Raw genomic sequence first — 21,227 nt, forward strand, 5'->3', positions numbered from 1 at the left:
AGTCATCGGTAAATAGCCTTGAAAAGCATGATTAAACAGCGTGCATTATATTTCCATTTATAATTTCTCCATTTTTTCCTATAAAAGCCTGGCGGAATTTATAATCTTCACAACCACGATAGCTTTCAGGCCCTATATCAGACTCTTATCTTTTAAAAAAAAATCAGTCATCCTTTCAAGTGAGTATTCTAATGTTACATGTGGTACAGGGACACAGTTATCGTCCTTTGGTTTTCATTGTCTACGAATATAGTCCCTAGTGTGAACAGTGTATCAGAGGCGGATTTAGGGGGAGGGCCCAGGGTGCCGGGCCCCCCTTTTCTGGGAAAAATTTGGTTGATTATATATATAGGGAATAACTGAAGCATGACCCTCTTAGGCAGTCAGTAGGCCCCCACTTATGAAAATTTCTGGATCCGCCACTGTGTATAACTTGTATTTTTATTTGATACACTTTCCCAATTTATTTCTTGATATTTAATGCATGAAATATTAAGTAGGGGGATGAAATTACATGTTAAAAAAATTTAGGTGCTGAATATTTATGTTAACTAGTGATTTGGTCCAGTTAAAAAAAGGTCAAATTTTATTACGTCTGAGGCTGTCAAACTGAACTTAAGACCCCCTTAACACAGAATTGTCAATATTTTGAGTTAGAGCTGGTAGAAGTTTCTATAATTTTGATATTATTTGTCCCACTAGTAGTACACTACACTGTAAAAATCTTTTTGAGATAGAGCAGGTGCGATTTTTTAATTTGAATTTATTGTCTAAAAGAAATGCACTACGAAATAATTGTGTTCTCGGGCCATGTAGGTTAATTGTTTGGAGGTAAATATGACACAATTAAGTTCCATTAATTGGTGCAACACCCCCCCCCCCGCTTGAAAATCTTAAATTAATTTTTGTATTTACCATTTCTTGTTTTAATGCTATCTTTACTATAAATTGAATATCCAGCACTGAATACGGTGACACGTTGTCGCTACACTCCTTTAAATATACACATGTCATAATTACATTGGCTTGAGGGTAACTTGATAATTAGAGGATCAAAGGATTTAATTAAGACAATCAAAGGCAGCTATCCCTATATTTTATTACTTTGTATTTTCATGATTATAACAACGTTTTTTGTTAGCTTGATTTGAAGAAAAATACTTTTTCACCCTATCATATACATAAGATTTTTTTAGAAAATGACACCTGCTGAATCTAAGGATATTGCAAACTTTATTTCCTCATCTGTACCTAGTGCTTAAATGTATAGCATTCTAAATTAAAACTGGAATCCACCTAGTTCTTTTCCTTTTCATAAAAGATGCTTCTAATATGCGTGGCTGCACTATTTCCCATGCATTGTCTATTCAACTTCACAGGACGGAATTTATTGCAAATTTTGCGTTTTGTTCGCTACTGACGACAACCCCGGACAGTTTGTTAAAAAAACACGTTCAGAATTGGGAAAAGCAAATGGTGAATGTTAATCTCACAAACAAACAAAAAAATACCACTAAACAGCCTTATTAAGATCACAAAACTTTATCAACACACATGATAAGACGCGGCTAGTGGAATAGATGCAAGGGGTGATACGGCAATTGCAAAACGGGTAGATACGATCTGTAATTAAATAATTAAACTAATCTAAAGAGTTTATTAAGAGTAACCATATGCCGGATGAACAAAAAGTGTGCCAATTATTGAAAAACATATTGTTTGGTATAACAAGAAAACTTCTCTAGTGTTCAAAAACATTTCTCACCCCCCCCCCCCCCCCCCCCCTGCTTCAAGCTCTGGATCCGCGCCTGTATAAGAAAATAAGAAAAGAAGAGATGGGCGCGATTTAAACATTTTCAATATGGTAGTTGGAACAAATAACACCTACCCGTTCTGACAAAGCGGTAATTTCTTCGCCCGGGTATATGAATTTGACATTAATTTTCCTTCAGTAACTTTACAATACCCAACCGTGTCATTTCTGTATATTGTACATGTAGATAGTACGTGTGATACATGTATATGTTACAGGGAATTTGTGAAATCAGGGAATTTGTAAAATCACTGAACTGATTTTCTAATCCCTGATTTTAACTAGTGATTTTACAAAATCCCTGAAACAATTAAGATTTTTTTTACAGATTCACTGAATTAAATTCAGGGAATTGGTAAAATAAATTCATTCAGTTTTATTAAGAATTTCTGTGAAAAAAGCCTACGATAGTAACACTCAATAAGTTTGAGGTTAACCTAGCCTTTATTTTAATACTAAGTGAGCAGTTTGCATGCACTATACAACTGACATACTGTAGAAAAAGGCTCAGGTACAGATGTCTTTAAATCAAGAGCAAAAATACAAACAAAAATTACTTCATATAATTGAGGTAAAATTAAAGTGCAACATATGGAACCGGGGAAAATATGATGAAATTTTGGAACATGTTGTCAATGAGCCACAGAAAGAAGACAAAACAAGCTCTTATCACTACCTTGTTTGAAAGAAAGTTACTGTTTATTATATTTTTTCTGTAATTACTGTAAAAAATAAAACCAATTAAATCAAATTTAAAAAAATCAAATATAAAAACGGATCATTAGGTTTATTGCTGTCATAAAAGAAGAAAAACACATATGTTAGGTATAAGAAATTGAGTGGGTTAGGGTATGTGATCCAGTGGCAAATATTACATGCATTTTCAGAGCAAGAGCATCTTATCATGCTTATTGCTGCATGGAAATTGATATATAAAAACCAAATAAGTGTTGTATTATTAATTTGCTGCCTACAAAATAACATTTATATTCACAAAATAATAATAAAAAAAAGACAACAGAAAATATAGGTAAGAATACTTTGTTTTGTACTTGCATGTTTATGAATAGGTTCTAACCAAGCAAAAATAAAAAAAGTTTTACTTTGGTTGATTTGATACAGACATGCATCGAAAAGCAGGGCAATTATGTAACAATAGATGTCACCCAAACTTGCCATGCAAAAATAAGTAAATTTACAGTGGTCTAAATATCCGTTTATATGCATTTTAGTCATTATCATTATACACTAGTTCTAGCTCATAGTGTTTATTAAACAACTATATTTCAAAATCATTAGTGATGATAACTCTATTTTTATATTAAGAAAAACACATTTCTAATAGCAAGTTATACTTTAATTGTAATCAGGGATTTTACAAAATCCCTAGCTCTATTTTCAGTGATTTTGTAAAATCCCTGTCAATTTCAGGGATTTTACAAAACCACTGAAACTGTTAGCGATTTTACAAAATCACTGATTAGTCCAGTGATTTTACAAAATCCCTGATTTTACAAATTCCCTGTAACATATATACACCAGAAATACCAATTCAAGTGAATTTTATCTTTAAGAGGACTCCATATCGGGTAACATTAAATATACATAAAATAAAATTACAAATAAAATAAAATGATAATGATAAGTTCAAACGTTGATTTATTAAATGCACATAGTACGTATTTGTAAACTTATATTATTACTTTATTTAAAATTTTATTTTTCTCGTTGGGTTGTTGTCCATTTATGTTTACCCAATATTCTTTTTTTCGGTATTTGTATTTTTGTTAAAAGCCGCTCAACAATCAATTTCACTAGAAATTTAACAAGAACAATACTCATAAGTCATGAACATTAAAGTATAACTTGCTATCAATTTTTGTCGAACAATTGTTTTTGTGCACTCATGACTCGTATATATGCACACATGACGAATGTAAATATTCGTTGAACGCTTTTTTTTTTCAGTTGTTATTTTGGAAAATTTTGATAATTAACTTCGAGAGGTATCTATTTTTTTTTATAAAATATTGAGGGCACGTGCCACTGATTACACAACTATTAATCCATGAATTATCCAATCAACAAAATTGATTGGATTATCCTTATTGCTTATGAATATTATATCATTTTTATTAAAACAGTGTTTTGAGTAAAATTAAATTACACACATTATACGTTATTTTTCAGTTGTTGCGGAATTGTTTCATGTTTACTTTATGCGTTGTTTATTTGTACGATTATGAAGAAAAAAATGCATTTTTCAGTTTCTCGTATAATCTTTGTCTGTTACATGTATATATTTCTTGCATGTAGATACATAGTTCTCGTATCACACTGCACGAACGGAGTGTGATAAGAAAATGATTCACGAAAAACTTAATTTTACTTATTAGAAAACTACCCAAATATGATAAATGACAGAAACTGAGAGGAAAACGGAGATTATCTAAATTCCTTCCAGGCTTTTAATACTGGGCCCTTATGCATCATAAAATTGAGAATGGAAATGGGGAATGTGTCAAAGAGACAACAACCCGACCAAAGAGCTTCTTCCGTTAAAATTCGTTCATGTCCTACGATAAATGACGATACAAAACAAAATCTTGCTTCATGAAAATTAAAGAGAAATGTTGATGAGAAATTCAAATCTTATTTCCCTTTTCAAACTCTGGTCGTTCGAGGAATTCATTATTGGACAAGAACGAGTTATTGTAAATAGGGGAATAAATCTTACTTCATACAATTCGAAATTAAATCGTACTTTTTTTCACAAAAAGGCTATCGTAATAGAGATAATTAAAAAAAAGATATTTCAAAATTTCACTCGTTCAAGAAATGTATTACTAGACAAGAAGTCTTCAACTTACCAGTTTATTGTGTCCCTGTTTAGCACATACCTAAATATAATTTGATCCCAAAATTGTCAACAACATTTGATTTGTCGTAGTAAATTATATTGAGCACAAAACAAATTCAAACCAGATTTGAATTATATGGATATTCATTTTTTGTCTTAAGAAATATAAAGAAAAATAAGAATTCACTTGTTTTACTTTGAAACACGGAGTTAATGCAATGTACTTTAAATTATATTTTGCACAAAATATCAATTTCATCCTAGAAATGAGAAACTCTTTCTTCATAGAAATGTATGAAATAGTTTACACTGGACATTAAACAACGGTTACCGACAATCAACCAACTAAAATATATCCAAGGGATTATCATTATGCATGTATATGTATATAAATGCCGGATACCATAAAAATATATTGAACAATCAACAAAATATAAGTGCTGTCAAAAGAAAAATAATTGATTATCATTAGGATATCAAAATAATTCGCGTACAAAGTTTATAAATCGATCTATTTAACACACTATATAGATGTATTTAGAAGTCACAGTAAGCATTAAACTAATGCATGGCGAAAAATAAATATACGTAAACAATAGGTACAATGTGCAAATTATATTTAAAAAAATAACATTTAATTTATAAAACTTATGACTTTAATTTAATTATTTTTGATGGGATGTTGAAGTTTCCAGAACATAGAAAATACACAAGAAAACCTCTTATTATACTATCAAAATGTGCTTGTGGTACATTTAACTTTATATAATTGTTTAAGTATTTAGTTTATTCTTACTCATTCGGACATCTGTGTCCCTGGGTCTGAACAAGAAATTGCGTGGACGTTATGCTGATCAGTTTACCTATAAATTGATTTTTCAACAGAATTTTATGTTTAAAAAATTTTTAAATTTTAGTTTTTTCTTTGTGAAAACAGAATGGCCCTAAAGCTAAATGTCATCGTCAGATGTATAATGGAAGGCGCTAAACATTTTAGAATATATACCACCTGCTGGTTATTTTTTTACCTGGACACAAATCTTATTACGTAACAAGTACGAATGTAAAACTATAGATATGGTTTAGTCAGTAGAATATACACGGTATCTCTGGACTGGGGTTTTTAAGATATTTTGATCTGACAATGTATGTAAATTTATTTGTGCTTTATGTAAAAATATTCTTTTGAAATGTGTTGACTTGGCGCATATATATATATTGAAAATCGGAGAACTGATTTCCAATTATAGACCAATCACATTATTATCAGCAGTAGGCAAAGTATTAAAAAAAAATGTACTTAAAAACGTATTTAATCACTTAATTGGTTATAATATTTCAAATAGACAAGAAAGCGTTTTTTTATATTTGCCTTTTGAGAATACTAATGCAGGAGTGCACAAGGCTCTGTATTAGGTCCCCTACTGTGATAATTCCTTATTCATGTATATGACATAGCTAGTAATTTGATAAGTCTAACTCGATTGTGTGCTGATGAAACATCCCTTTCTTATTCAAGTAATAGTCCTTACACGATAGAAGATGTCTTAAATAGCGACTTAGAACAAATCTCAGCATGGTCTAAAGATTGGCTTATTGATTTTAATCCTAACAAGACAAATGCTATGCTGTTCTGTAGTTCTTGCTCAGATGATATTAAAATAGAACTTCAAATTAGTTATTAATTTATCCTGACTTGTTTTAAATAAATTATCACCCTGCCTTTTCTTTTTGGCAAGTTGCCCATCCTGCCTTTTTTTTTTCAAAACTCCTGTCATGCCTTTTTCAAATTTCACTCTAGCCTCCCCCCTAAAAATCAAATCTTAGCTCCTTTATTTTGAATCAGTTTTCCTCCGACAATAAAGTACAAACTAGCAGTAGTGGTAGTTTGAAATTCCTTCATAAAATGAGCTGCGTGTCGACTTACTTTTAGATATGCTTATTGTGATGTATAGTTAAAACTTATAAATTTCATTCTTCTGAAAACGTAGTTTCAAACATTAAAATGTTATGAAGACTAGTACACTGTGTGTGTCCATGTAGCCGTGAGATATGGGACTACGTATTTTCGAATGTAGGACAGAAAGTCACAGGACAAAAAGTCACAGACAAAAAGTAACGTACAAAAAGTCACAGGACAAAAAGTCACAATTCAGTTTTGAGATTATTTTTCTTTAAACAAGAAAACCCTTATTTAAAAAATTAAATTTTTGTTTTTTCTAGAACTATTATATATGAAGCAACTTTGTAATTAAAATTTATTCAATAAATATCAATAATGGTCAAATAATTGTTATGAAAACAAAATGTCAAAGTGGCTTGGTACTTAAATGGCTTCATTGTGCCAAGAAATATATCCTTTGCATGATTAAAATTTAATAAATTTTTATTTATCAAGGCTTATGAACAATTTCCTAAACTTAAAAATGAATATATGTGATAAAAAGAAAATATTTCAAGATATTTCTTTTATATATTCAAACAATTGTCAACAAATTATTTGTGACTTTTTGTCCTATCAAATTTGTGACTTTATGTCCTGTGACTTTTTGTCCTGTGACTTTCTGTCCGTTTACCGTATTTTCACGTCAGACAAACTTCTTCGTGCACGTGACTTTATATTCGATTAAGTAATTTGAAAAGGGAATTGAATGCCCATCGATTGATAAGTGGGTACAGTAGATAAAAATAAAATTAGTCCATTCGATCATTCTTAAGCTCATGTATAAACGAATATGTTAATTCATTATTGTGCACTGTTCAATATAGTCAACAGGGAAATTCAATGCAACTTGCTGAAAGTCACAAATGATAGCTGAAATAATATCATGAAACAATTACCCTTATGATATTTCATTTGACTTCTCGGGTCTTCATGAAACAAAGAAGTAATTCGTATAAGAAATGTCTAAATTAATAAGTTCTACATTGCATTTAAAAAATCCATCGCAAGAATATTGTATAATTAGAAATCATCGCCCGCCGTTGGAAGTTCAGTTTCGCCATTTTTCGTGCTTGTCATGAGAAGATATTCAGGGGTTTCGATTATTTAACTCATTGAATCAAATAACGAACATATTCCATCTCAACCTGAGAAAGAGTGGCTCATTTACCTCTATCAATGTTTATCGTTTATAAGATGTTGTACGTTCAATGCTATTTATAAACGCAGAGTAAAATTTTAAATGTTTGGTATACAAATTTTATATTATTCATCTTAAAAAAAATCAGAAGATAATGGGAAATATCAAAGAATCATGATGTAAATTTAAAGAAAAGAAGAAAACCCAACACATTTTTTATTAAAATTAAAAATCCAACTGATTAAAAGTCGTATTGACCTCTACAATTCTATACACATAAAACGAGTACTTATAGTATCTCAAAATGTACAAAAAGAGCCCGTTTTATAAACGCGCACTGGACATAATTGTTATATTTCTATTTAGACTTTCCACATTTCATCAACCGTTTGTGAACTATATTTGAAAGTTACGAATCCGTGGCTTGATTGCACATTCAGCGCAAAATACATTGAATGTTTTTTGTTTTGTCAAGAAAATAAAATACGCAGTTACTTGTGTGTAAAATAATTTAAATGGAAGCTTTCTGAAGGTATTTGATAGGACGTACGCCAATTCATGAGGGCGTGACAAATTGTCACGAATGTCCAGTCAGCTTTTATGTTGTACAAAGTTTGACGTGCGTTGATGTTTGAACAGTGTAAATGACATTGTTTATTGTAAATTTAACGGACGCCGTTACGAGTTGGTTGACCGTTATGGAATAATCGTTTCACAGATGATATCGGATATGTTCCTTATGCCGTAACTACAATCCACTTCCCTTTTCACTACGAATGTGACCTACCAAATTAAACTATTTACCGGGTTTGTAATAACATGTGCAACACGACGAGTGCCACATGTGGAGCAGGACCTGCTTACCCTTCCAGGGCACCTGAGATCACACCCAGTTTTTGGTGGGGTTCGTGTTGCTTAGTCTTTAGCTTTCTATGTTGTGCCTTTTGTATTATTATTTGTCTGTTTGTCATTTTATTTTCGACTTAGGAGTTTGACTGCCCCTCTGTCATAGTATTATGACATTGTCTTTTAACATGAAATAAAATTGAAAATGGAAATGGGGAATGTGTCAAAGAGACAACAACCCGACCATAGAGCAAGCAACAGCCGAAGGCCACCGATGGGTCTCCAATGCAGCGAGCAACTCCCGCACCCGGAGGCGTCCTTCAGCTGGCCCCTAAACAAATAAGTATACTAGTTCAGTGATAGTGGACGTCATACTAAACTCCGAATTATACACAAGAAACTAAAATTAAAAATCATACAAGGATAACAAAGGCCATGCAGAGGCTCCTGACTTGGGACAGGCGCAAAATTGCGACGGGGTTAAACATGTTTTTTTGAGATCTCAACCCTCCCCTATACCTCTAGCCAATTTTTTTTTTGTTATTGAGACAAGGCCATATTTTGTCAAAAGAGAAGCACAAATACTCCAAAGCGAATTGCGAGAAGTGGTTTCGTATTTCGTTATAGAAAAAAAATACCAGAAGTTTATGTAAAGTAACGACTCTCGTACGTTGATATCTTTTTAATAAATTGGTGCAATTGGATGCAAAAAATAATGACCATAAAATGTCAGGTTTGCGAGATCAGACAGTAACCCAACACCCAAACAATTGAAAATCTATAGGGATCAATATTTAACATTCGTCAGCAATACGAAATGTTCATAAATAAAACATGATTTATTCGAATACTGTTTAAAAAAAGAAATGAAAATAACTGTTTGGTTGGTTTTTTTTTTGGCAAATTAGTAAAATGAGTTTGATTTAAAATCGTTTGAAATAGATTAACGAAAACAATTTATTTACATGTGAAAAGACTAGACTTTGTGTCGTATGGATGTGATTTAGTGGATTTGTTTACAATTATTTCCATTATTTCAATAGTGAAAATCTTCAATTGTTTCATTATGCTGTTTGATTAACACATTATAACAAAACTAAAAATATGACGGATGAATTTATAGTTAGCTGTTTAACGTCCAGTGGCAATTATTAGATGTATTATTAGGAGGACATTTAAAATGTTATAAATATGAACAAGGATATCTTTTGTTATGGAAACATGTGTATCACGGCACAAGCGATGACCTATAGACACTGTGTATCATATATTTAGGGTGGGGTTGCTCCGAATAAAGAAGGTATATATATATATATATATATATAGATACAGGAAAATAAAGCAATCAAATATAAAATAAGAATAGAATACAACGGGCAAAATAAAGAATAGAGGACAATGGTCTTAGAAAATTAAAGAATAGAGGAAAATGGTCTAGTTTTTTGTTGTTTGAAAATACAAAAATGAAACGCTAAATTATAATTTCACTTATGAATTAGAATTTTTCATTTGCCGGACACGCTCTTTTTTGATGATTGTTTAAAGTGCATTTGTAGTAAAAATAATACACAATCGTTTGTACATTGGTAGGGATTTATGTTTAGGGTTGATAAAAGTTTGTATAGAAAGTCCCTGGAGGCACATAACGGGTAATTGTTTCTATTTGAAATTTCTCGAATAAATTGTTTTTTTCGACAGATTTGATAGATGAATAAAAAACATATCTATAATCTAAAAAAAAAAGTGGCTTAATTACGATATATACTTTTATTCAGTCGATGTTAAAATACATGCGATAGAAGAGAATACATAAAAATAATTGAACCTTTTGAACAATAGGTCAACCTTAAGACCCCGAATCAGGGACTTTCTATACTAAGTATACTTTTGTAAGAACATTAGATTAATTCCAAATTCCATCTAAAATAAATTGTTCATTTAGGTAAAAAATAAATGTTAGTACCTAACTCGAATAATTCAGCGCCCTCTATTTTTCTCGGAGTGATCGTAGTGATCGTAATATAACGACTGGATTAGTTAATACCTTAGACTATTTTCAAAAACTGTCTGAATACCCTACAGACTGTAGTTTACGCGCACATTCACCAACTACGTATTTCCACGGCTAACAAAATTCATAATCGTATCTTTTAATTTGTTTTAATTTATTTCAGTGTTTATTTTTCAAACTTTTTATGTAAATAATTTTGGATCAACATCGAGTCAGATTAAATTATGATTTACTAAATGATTAATTAAAACTGAAATATGCATCCAATCTAAATTTTACGCCTATTATCACCTATATAACAAGATTTAACAGAACACAATTCATGTTTTATATTTAAAGAAAAACATGTACGCTAAACGAAACTATGCACGTCAAGAAACGATGTACGCTAAACGATACGATATACGAGAAACGAAACGATATACGCTAAACGATACGGTATACGCTAAACGAAACGATGTATGCAAAACCATACGATGTACGATAAAAGGGCGCTTATGTGATCGTTTATGGTATGGTTTATGGTACATGGTTTCGTTCGTACATCATTCGGTCAGCGTCCGTACAACGTTCGGTCAGCGTTTCGTTTGCATTCGTATACCGTTCGGGAAGCGTACGTACATCGTTCGGGCATCGTCCGTACATGATTCGGGCATCGTTCGTATTGTTAACTTTTACGTTACACGGACTGTACAACCAACAACACACCATATCATTACACTTAAAATACAAACACTAAAAATAAAAAGTCACCAATCAAACACATAACATAGTACAACCAACAACCCACCACATCATTACACTAAAAATACAAACACTACAAATACAAAGTCACCAATCAAAGTACAACCAACAACCCACCACATCATTACACTTAAAATACAAACACTAAAATTAAAAAGTCACCAATCAAACACATAACATAGTACAACCAACAACACACCATATCATTACACTTAAAATACAAACACTACAGATAAAAAGTCACTAATCAAACACAGGAAGTAGTACAACCAACAACCCACCACATCATTACACTAAAAATACAAACACAACAGATGCAAAGTCACCAATCAAACACATAACATAGTACAACCAAAAACCCACCACATCATTACACTAAAATACAAACACTACAGATACAAAGTCACCAATCAAACACATAACATAGTACAACCAAAAACCCACCACATCATTACACTAAAATACAAACACTACAGATACAAAGTCACCAATCAAACACATAACATAGTACAACCAAAAACCCACCACATCATTACACTAAAAATACAAACATTACAAATACAAAGTCACCAATGAAACACATAACATAGTACAACCAAAAACCCACCACATCATTACACTAAAGATACAAACATTACAAATACAAAGTCACCAATCAAACACATAACATAGTACAACCAACAACACAACACATCATTACACTTAAAATACAAACACTACAGATAAAAAGTCGAAAATCAAACATATAACATAGTACAACCAACAACCAACAACATCATTACACTAAAAATACAAACACTACAAATACAAAGTCACCAATCAAACACATAACATAGTACAACCCACAACTGACCGCATCATTACACTAAAAATACAAACACTACAAATAAAAAGTCAGATATCAAACACATAACTTAGTACAACCAACAACCCACCACATCATTACACTAATAATACTTAAACTACAGATACACAGTCATTAATCAAACACATGCGTAGTACAACCAACAACCCATCACATCATTACACTAAAAATAAAAACACGACAAGCACAAAGTCAGAAATCAAACACATAAAATAGTACAACCTACAACCCATCACATCGATACAATAAAAATACAAACACTACAGATGCAAAGTCACAAATCAAACACATAACATAGTACAACCAAAAACCCACCACATCATTACACTAAAAATACAAACACTACAGATACAAAATCAGAAATCAAACATATAACAGAGTACAACCAACAACCCATCACATCATTACACTAAAAATACAAACACTACAGATGCAAAGTCACCAATCAAACACATAACATAGTACAACCAAAAACCCAACACATCATTACGCTAAAAATACAAACACTTCAGTTAAAAAGTCACTAAACAAACATATAACATAGTACAACCAACAACACACCACATCATTACACTAAAAATACAAACACTACAGATACAAAGTCAGAAATCAAACAAATAACATAGTACAACCAAAAACCCACCACATAATTACACTAAAAACACAAACACTACAGATACAAAGTCACCAATCAAATACATAACATAGTACAACCAACAACACACCACATCATTACACTAAAAATACAAACACTACAAATACGAAGTCACCAATCAAACACATAACATAGTACAACCAACAACCGACCGCATCATTACACTAAAAATACAAACACTACAGATAAAAAGTCAGAAATCAAACATATAACATAGTACAACCAACAACCAACCACATCATTACACTGAAAATACAAACACTACAAATACAAAGTCACCAATCAAACACATAATATACTACAACCAACAAACAATCGCAGCATTACACTAAAAATACAAACACTACAGATGCAAAGCCACTTATCAAACACATAGCATAATACAACCAATAACCCATTACATCATTACATTAAAAACACAAACACTACCGATACAAAGTCAGAAATCAAACACATAACATAGTACAACCATCAACCCACCACATCATTACACTAAAAATACAAACACTACAGACACAAAGTCACTAATCAAACATATAACATTGTACAACCAACAACCCACCACATCATTACACTGAAAATACAAACACTACAAATACAAAGTCACCAATCAAACACATAACATAGTACAACCAACAACTCACCACATCATTACACTAAAAATACAAACACTATAGATACAAAGTCACCAATCAAACACAGGAAGTAGTACAACCAACAACCAACCACATCATTACACTAAAAATACAAACACTACAGATACAAAGTCACCAATCAAACACATATCATAGTACAACCAACAACTCACCACATCATTACACTAAAAATACAAACACTATAGATACAAAGTCAGACATGAAACACATAACATAGTATAACCAACAACTCACCACATCATTACACTAAAAATACAAACACTATAGATACAAAGTCAGACATGAAACACATAACATAGTATAACCAACAACCCATCACATCATTACACTAAAAATACAAACACTACAGATACAAAGTCACTAATCAAACACTTAACATAGTACAACCAACAACCCATCACATCATTACACTAAAATTACAAACACTACATATACAAAGTCACTAATCAAACACATAACATTGTACAATCAACAAGTCACCACATCATTACACTAAAAAATACAAACACTACAAGTACAAAGTCACAAATCAGATATCTTGTACTACCAACAACCAACCAAAACCATAGATTAAAGACAAACACTTACAATAAAGAAATAAGGATATAAGGGCGCAAATCAAACACATGACAATCATCAAATACTAACAGCAAGGAACCACTTCATAACACTTAAATCCCTAGCAATAACAAATAAATAATATAGTTCATTTGTCTTGTCCTACTTCATCCATTCATATAGATATTTGATACTTTCCTAAAAAAACAAGTTTTTAATATGAAAGTTCTGGACATAGCTCTGACATCTCACAACAAAACATGTTGTTTATTTGTTGTTTATGTAGAATATAAATACAAGTGTGACTGGTCATTTTCTATTTATTTTTGACCACTAATTCATGTGATGTACAATATATATATTTTACCTATATTTAATTAACATTGTCTAGTTTATGACACAAGTTTTGATGTCTGTTATATGTTGATGTTACAGAATGGAGTCACACTATTAATGTATGCTGCATCGGAAGGCCAACTGGAAATTGCATGTTACCTGGTCAGCCTTGGATGTAATATAAATGCCAGATCCAAGGTAACAAAAGATATATCTTCTGTCTGATCTTATTCCTGTTTATACTGAATAAGTTAATCAGACAGGTTTAATAGACAATACAATTTATAAAAATTGTACATAATGCTATGTCAATTTACTCATGACGTCGTAGGTACTGATAAGTATGGTCTTATAGTGTATTCTTTGCAAAAACATATTTTCTAAACATCTAACAACAGTGTTAACATGTTTAGTCAGCTAATATTAATTATACAAATCTTTCTGAATCCATAGATATAAATAGTTCATACATTTCTTTCAAACAAATATTTTTGTTACATGACATTTCTGATGGAAGTTTTGATATCTCACAACAAAATATGGTGTTGACTTTTGACCACTGATTCTGATGTAATATATAGTTTGATTTATGTTAATAACACAATACTGTTTATGTTAATAACACAATATGGTTTATGTTAATAACACAATACTGTTTATGTTAATAACACAATATGGTTTATGTTAATAACACAATACTGTTTATGTTAATAACACAATGTGGTTTATGTTAATAACACAGTATGGTTTATGTTAATAACACAATATGGTTTATGTTAATAACACAGTATGGTTTATGTTAATACCACAGTATGGTTTATGTTAATAACACAATATAGTTTCTGTTAATAACACAATAGTGTACAGTTTATCACAGAAATTTTATATAATGATATTACAGATTTGAAGGACAATGTAATATATATTGTATTTTGTTGATACTACAGATTTGAAGGACAATGTAACATATATTGTAGTTTGTTGATATAATAATTACGCAACATCATCTAGATTATCACTTTAAATTAACAAACTTATTTTTTTGTAATATAGACCGGAAAAACAGCATTACATATAGCTTCTCAGTATGGACAGCTACATGTCACCAAATGGTTAATAGAAGAAGGAGGAATCAGTCCACTGGTTAAAACATCTGAGGTAACATTTGACATTATATACTAAGTGTTAAGTTTAACAGTGAATATTTTCAAAACTGTTTTGAAAAAATACAGGTTTTATTAATTTGTTTTTATTATGGTCTAAACTGAATTTTGTTGAATTGTTCTTAAGATAAAAAAACAACGATGAAAGTTCTTATAATTATAAATGTTAATATCTAAAGTCAGACTGGGGAATAACAGTTATTGATAAAATACCACATACACATTTCTATTAATCTTACAATATTGTTTACAAGCCGTCTTACACTAAAACATAACCATTATCAGTCTGTATGGACATATAGTCACTGATCCAACTGACAGCCACCAGGTGCTACCAACACCTAATACATTTATTACACTGACATCCAAAACACTAAAAATAAAACGACACGTATACAAAGCAAGTTTTGAAATGTATGACAGTAATGATGTACTAACTAAATACATTTAATATACAAAAACCAACATTCAGCCATTATCTATAGAACCAACTATATACCAAACACTCGAGAAACAAACACCTAACATAATATGTTAGCAACAATTTACGTTAACGACACTGAGAATGAAAAGTAAAACATTAAAGTTACAAAAGCTGCTAACAAAACACTCATTCATTCAACCACATAACAGCCATTAAGTATTGCAAACAACCAAACACAAAAATACATTAAAGACCCAAACAAATTATGACAGTCACAAGTTACTACCAATAACTAACCATTGACCAGACCCTGAAGATACAAACATCAACAATCAAACCATCTTTATCAGTCCATAAAGAGACAGTCACCAATTAAACACATGACCACCACTAGACTTTACAACAACTAATTATGAATAAGACATACATTATAAGGACATAACGACAAACCATGAGCCCCCTAAGACATAATCAACATCCAAACAGTTGACGCTACAAACAACCAATAATAAAAAACTGACTTTAAAGACACATCTAATGATAATATTAATACTGCTGTTACAGTCCTGCTGTAATAGTACTACTGTAACTGTACTGCTGTAACATTCACCAATTAAACAAATAATAGCAATAAGGCACTAAACAACCAATTAAACCCTTACTTTAAAGACCCAACCACAAAACATGAGCCCCTACATATATGTAAGAAAACACACGATAGTAATCCGCTAACAAAACACAAATGACATAGATTCAACCATATATCATCAGCCAATACATTATTTTAAAAAGGGAACACATGACAGCCATCAACGAACAAGACACTAATTATATAGATACAACCACATATCATCAGCCCCTGCAGCTATATTGACCAGAAAATGTGTGACAGCCATCAACCAAAAAGACACTAATTATATAGATTTAACCCCATATCATCAGCCCGCAAAGGTACAGTCACCAAACAAGCACATGATAACCACCAGGCATTACAACAGCCAACTTCCATTTGAAACTATTAGTAAAGAAATTGTCACCAATTAAACACATGATAACCTCCAGGCATTACAACAGCCGACTACCATTTGAAACTAATTGTAAAGTTACTGGCACCAATCAAACACAGGATAACTACCGGTTTTTACAACAGCCAACAATCATTTGAATCTCATTGTTAAGACGCAACCAACAACTTAACAGTCACTAATTAAACATATGACAGCCATCAGGAACTACCAACAACCATTAGTAACTAATTATAAAGATATAACCAACTAATAACAATCACCAATAAACACATGACGACTTTCAGGCACTACCGGCTAAAAATTGCGAAGATGCATCAAACAACTTACCTTCACCAATAAAATACAGGTAAGCCACATGATTCTTCCATCAATCATAAGGTACTAACTGTAAAGACACAAGCAACAATAAACAGTCACCAATCAAACACATGACAGCCATCAGGCACAACCAACACAAACAAATATTTGAGCCTTATTGTAAAGACACATCCAGCAATTAACAACAACCAAGCACATGACATCCACCAAGAACCACCAACAACCGTTTTAGACTATTTGGTAAAGCCATAAGGTGCGTCCAATTGTCAACCGACAACTTATGGTCAATTATTAGACGCATTACAGGTACAACAAACCAACCGTTATACAACACTTTACAACAGCAATAAAGCACTTCAGCTGTTTACTAGAGCCTAATTATATTGACATAAGGGACAACAAACTGTCATCAATCAAACACATACGCACAACCAACAACATACAATCATAAAAGACTAATTTTTAAGATACAACCAATAATTTATTCTCATCAATCAAACAATTGACAGACATCAGGCAATACCAACAACAAATTAGATAATAAATACAAAGACAAAACCAACAACTAACAGCCATCAATCAAATATGTAACAGCCTTCAAGCATTTCAAACAACCAATTTGCAACTAGTTATGAAGACACTACCAAGAACTAACAACCATCAATCAGGCACATATCAGCCATGTCCTACATTGTACAACCAATTATTTTAAAACCACTATCAACAAATAACAACCACCAATATAGCACATGACAACAATTAGGAACTTCAAACAACCTCCAAAGACTAATTGTAAAGTCACAACGTATAGTCACCAAACAGTTAACAGGTACTGTCATCAACCAATGATCATATGAAACTAATTGTAAAAACACAACTTTTGTAGGTAAATCCAGAAAAGCACTTCGGACGCATGAAATTTATAACGTGTTCTTTTCATTCTTTACAGCACTGGGTCGATACTTCTGTTGGTGGAGTATCAATCCCTGAGGTTATCATCAGCTCAGTAGTCAGTACTTCGGTACTGACATGATTTGATAACAAACCTTTCTAAACTTGTCTGTTAACTAATTTTGAAATTGTTAGAAACTAAGGTTTCAACTCCCGCAGGCAAAGTTGACGTTAGATGGATTTGACAATTTTTTTAAGGTACTTTTTGGTTATATAGCTCTTCAACTTTTTAGGTTCTTATACATCCTTGGCTTTCAAATATTCGGTGTTAAGCCTTCCTCATGAAGGTAAATCCAGAAAAGTGCTTCGGATGCATAATCAACAATTTATATTCATAAATCAAACACATGACAGACATCAAGCACTTCCAACAAAATTGATTGATTGATTGATTGGTACTTAACGCCACTTTCAAAGCTATTGTGCTATTTTGTGGAGGTCAGTTTTTTATTGGTGGAGAAAGCCTGAGTGCCCGGAGAGAACCACCAACCTTTGTTATGAAAATCGACAATCCTAGTCAATTAAGATCGGAGTCGAGTGCACCTGTCTCATGCAAAATTCGAACTCACAACCTCAGTGTTGACTGGCTAGTGTTACAGTAGTTCGACTACTTAGACCACTCGGCCACCGAGGCCCCCTTCCAACAACAAACAACCATTATATACATATACTTATTGACTTATAAAAACCACCGACGAAACACATGTCAACATCCAGGCACACAAAACAACCATCAAAGACTAACTGTAAAGTCTTTACCAACAACTAGTAGTCTCCAATCAAACACATAACAGCTATAAGGAACTGCCAATCACCATAAGAGACATATTGGAAAGACACTTCCAAAAACTAACAAGACACTCATTATAAAGACACAACCAACATCTAACAAACACAAACACATAATATCATCAGATATTTCCTACTGCCAATAAGAAACTTCTCATCATGACACAACCACCAGTTAATCGTTTGTTGGACACATGACATCCATCAGATACTAACAACAACCAACAAATAGAAGAGTTTAATGGAATATTGATTGGTGACAATATAACTGTAGTGTTTAATTGTAAGTGCTAGTGATTACAGTGTAATGCGGTGGTTCCTTGTTTGTAGTACTTCGTGACTGTTATATGTTTGATTGGTGACAATATAACTGTAGTGTTTAACTGTAAGTGCTAGTGATTACAGTGTAATGCAGTGGTTCCTTGTTTGTAGTACTTCGTGACTGTTATATGTTTGATTGGTGACAATATAACTGTAGTGTTTAATTGTAAGTGCTAGTGATTACAGTGTAATGCGGTGGTTCCTTGTTTGTAGTACTTCGTGACTGTTATATGTTTGATTGGTGACAATATAACTGTAGTGTTTAATTGTAAGTGCTAGTGATTACAGTGTAATGCGGTGGTTCCTTGTTTGTAGTACTTCGTGACTGTTATATGTTTGATTGGTGACAATATAAATATAGTGTTTAATTGTAAGTGCTAGTGATTACATTGTAATGCGGTGGTTCCTTTTGTTTATAGAATTGATGACTGTTATATGTCTGATTGGTGAAAATACAACTACAGTATTTAATTTTTAGTGCTAGTACTATTAGACACAACCATCAGAGATAATAATTAAGGGCTACAAGTTATGAATTATTTGTATTTTAGGGTAAGACTCCATACATGCTGGCTGCAGAAGACAGTGATGATTCTTCTGAGAAAAAACAGGAAAAAAAAGAAATAATGGACTACCTCAAGGTACATGTTCTGTTTGATATAATTGTTAAAACATCATTAAGAGTAAGTAGGAGATATTTTCATTGAAATTTTCGATACTTTGACAGAAACTTTTGAAGAACAGGACAGTATCAAGAGTAAAATTTTGAAACATTTTTTCAGTATTTTACAGACTATGAAAGGACTTAGCTTTGTTTAAGGCATGACTGTAGTATGTTTTTTCATTTATGAAGAAATAATATCAAAAATGTGGTGCACACTGAATAACCCATGTAAAGGGTTATTTAAAAGTGTGAACCACATTTTTTTATGCCCCCACCGTAGTGAAGGGGGCATTAAGTTTTACCCTTGTCCGTTCGTACGTCCGTACGTCTGTACGGCCCCAAAGTTGGTTTCCGTTCTCTAACTTTAGTTTGCCTCAACCAAATGTTATGAAACTTATACACAATGCTTATTACCATAAAATACAGATCAAGTTTGAAATTTGGTACAGTCACTTTAACAGTTCTAGAGTTATGTCCCTTTACAAATGGAAAATATTCTGAATTTTTTTTTCTGTTCTCTAACTTAAGTTAGCCTCAACCAAATGTTATGAAATTTATACACAATGCTCATTACTACAAAACACAGATCAAGTTTAAATTTTGTGGTGTCACTTTTTACTGTTCTAGAGTTATGTCCCTTTACAAATGGAAAAATTGCTGAATTTTTCGTTTCTGTTCTCTAACTTAGTTTGCCTCAACCAAATGATGAAACTTATACACAATACTTATTACCACAAAACTCAGATCAAGTACAAATTTGGATAGTGTCACTTTTACCGTTGTCAGTTATGTCCCTTTATAACTTGATATGATATGCAAGCTGGGGGACTTCGTTTAACATAGGACCCTATGGACAATACATACAAATGTCTTCTTTTAGAGAACCACTGAATGGAATGAAACCAAACATTGCATTGCATGAATATTCCTTATGAGGTGCTGAGCAAGTGTTGTTACTTTGTAGCTGATCCATCATCCAAGATGGCCGCCTGGGGGACTTCGTTTAACATAGGACCCTATGGACAATACATACAAATGTCTTCTTTTAGAGAACCACTGAATGGAATGAAACCAAACATGGCATGCATGTTCCTTATTAGGTGCTGACCAAGTGTTGTTACTTTGAAGCCGATCCATAGTCT

General features: G+C 32.0%; 1 protein-coding gene across 1 annotated transcript in view; it reads left to right on the forward strand.

The window, feature by feature from the left end:
- The window catches only part of LOC127719159 (fibronectin type 3 and ankyrin repeat domains protein 1-like), a 54,739-nt gene that overhangs the window by 28,933 nt on the left and 4,579 nt on the right, over window positions 1–21,227 (forward strand). Inside the window, exons 2-3 of the mRNA XM_052225181.1 lie at window positions 15,481–15,585; window positions 19,973–20,062. Of these exons, the coding sequence (XP_052081141.1) occupies window positions 15,481–15,585; window positions 19,973–20,062 (195 nt within the window). The remainder of the gene's footprint in view (window positions 1–15,480; window positions 15,586–19,972; window positions 20,063–21,227) is intronic.

Source organism: Mytilus californianus, unplaced genomic scaffold, assembly GCF_021869535.1.
Source record: "Mytilus californianus isolate M0D057914Y unplaced genomic scaffold, xbMytCali1.0.p SCAF_10, whole genome shotgun sequence".
NCBI lineage: Eukaryota > Metazoa > Mollusca > Bivalvia > Mytilida > Mytilidae > Mytilus > Mytilus californianus.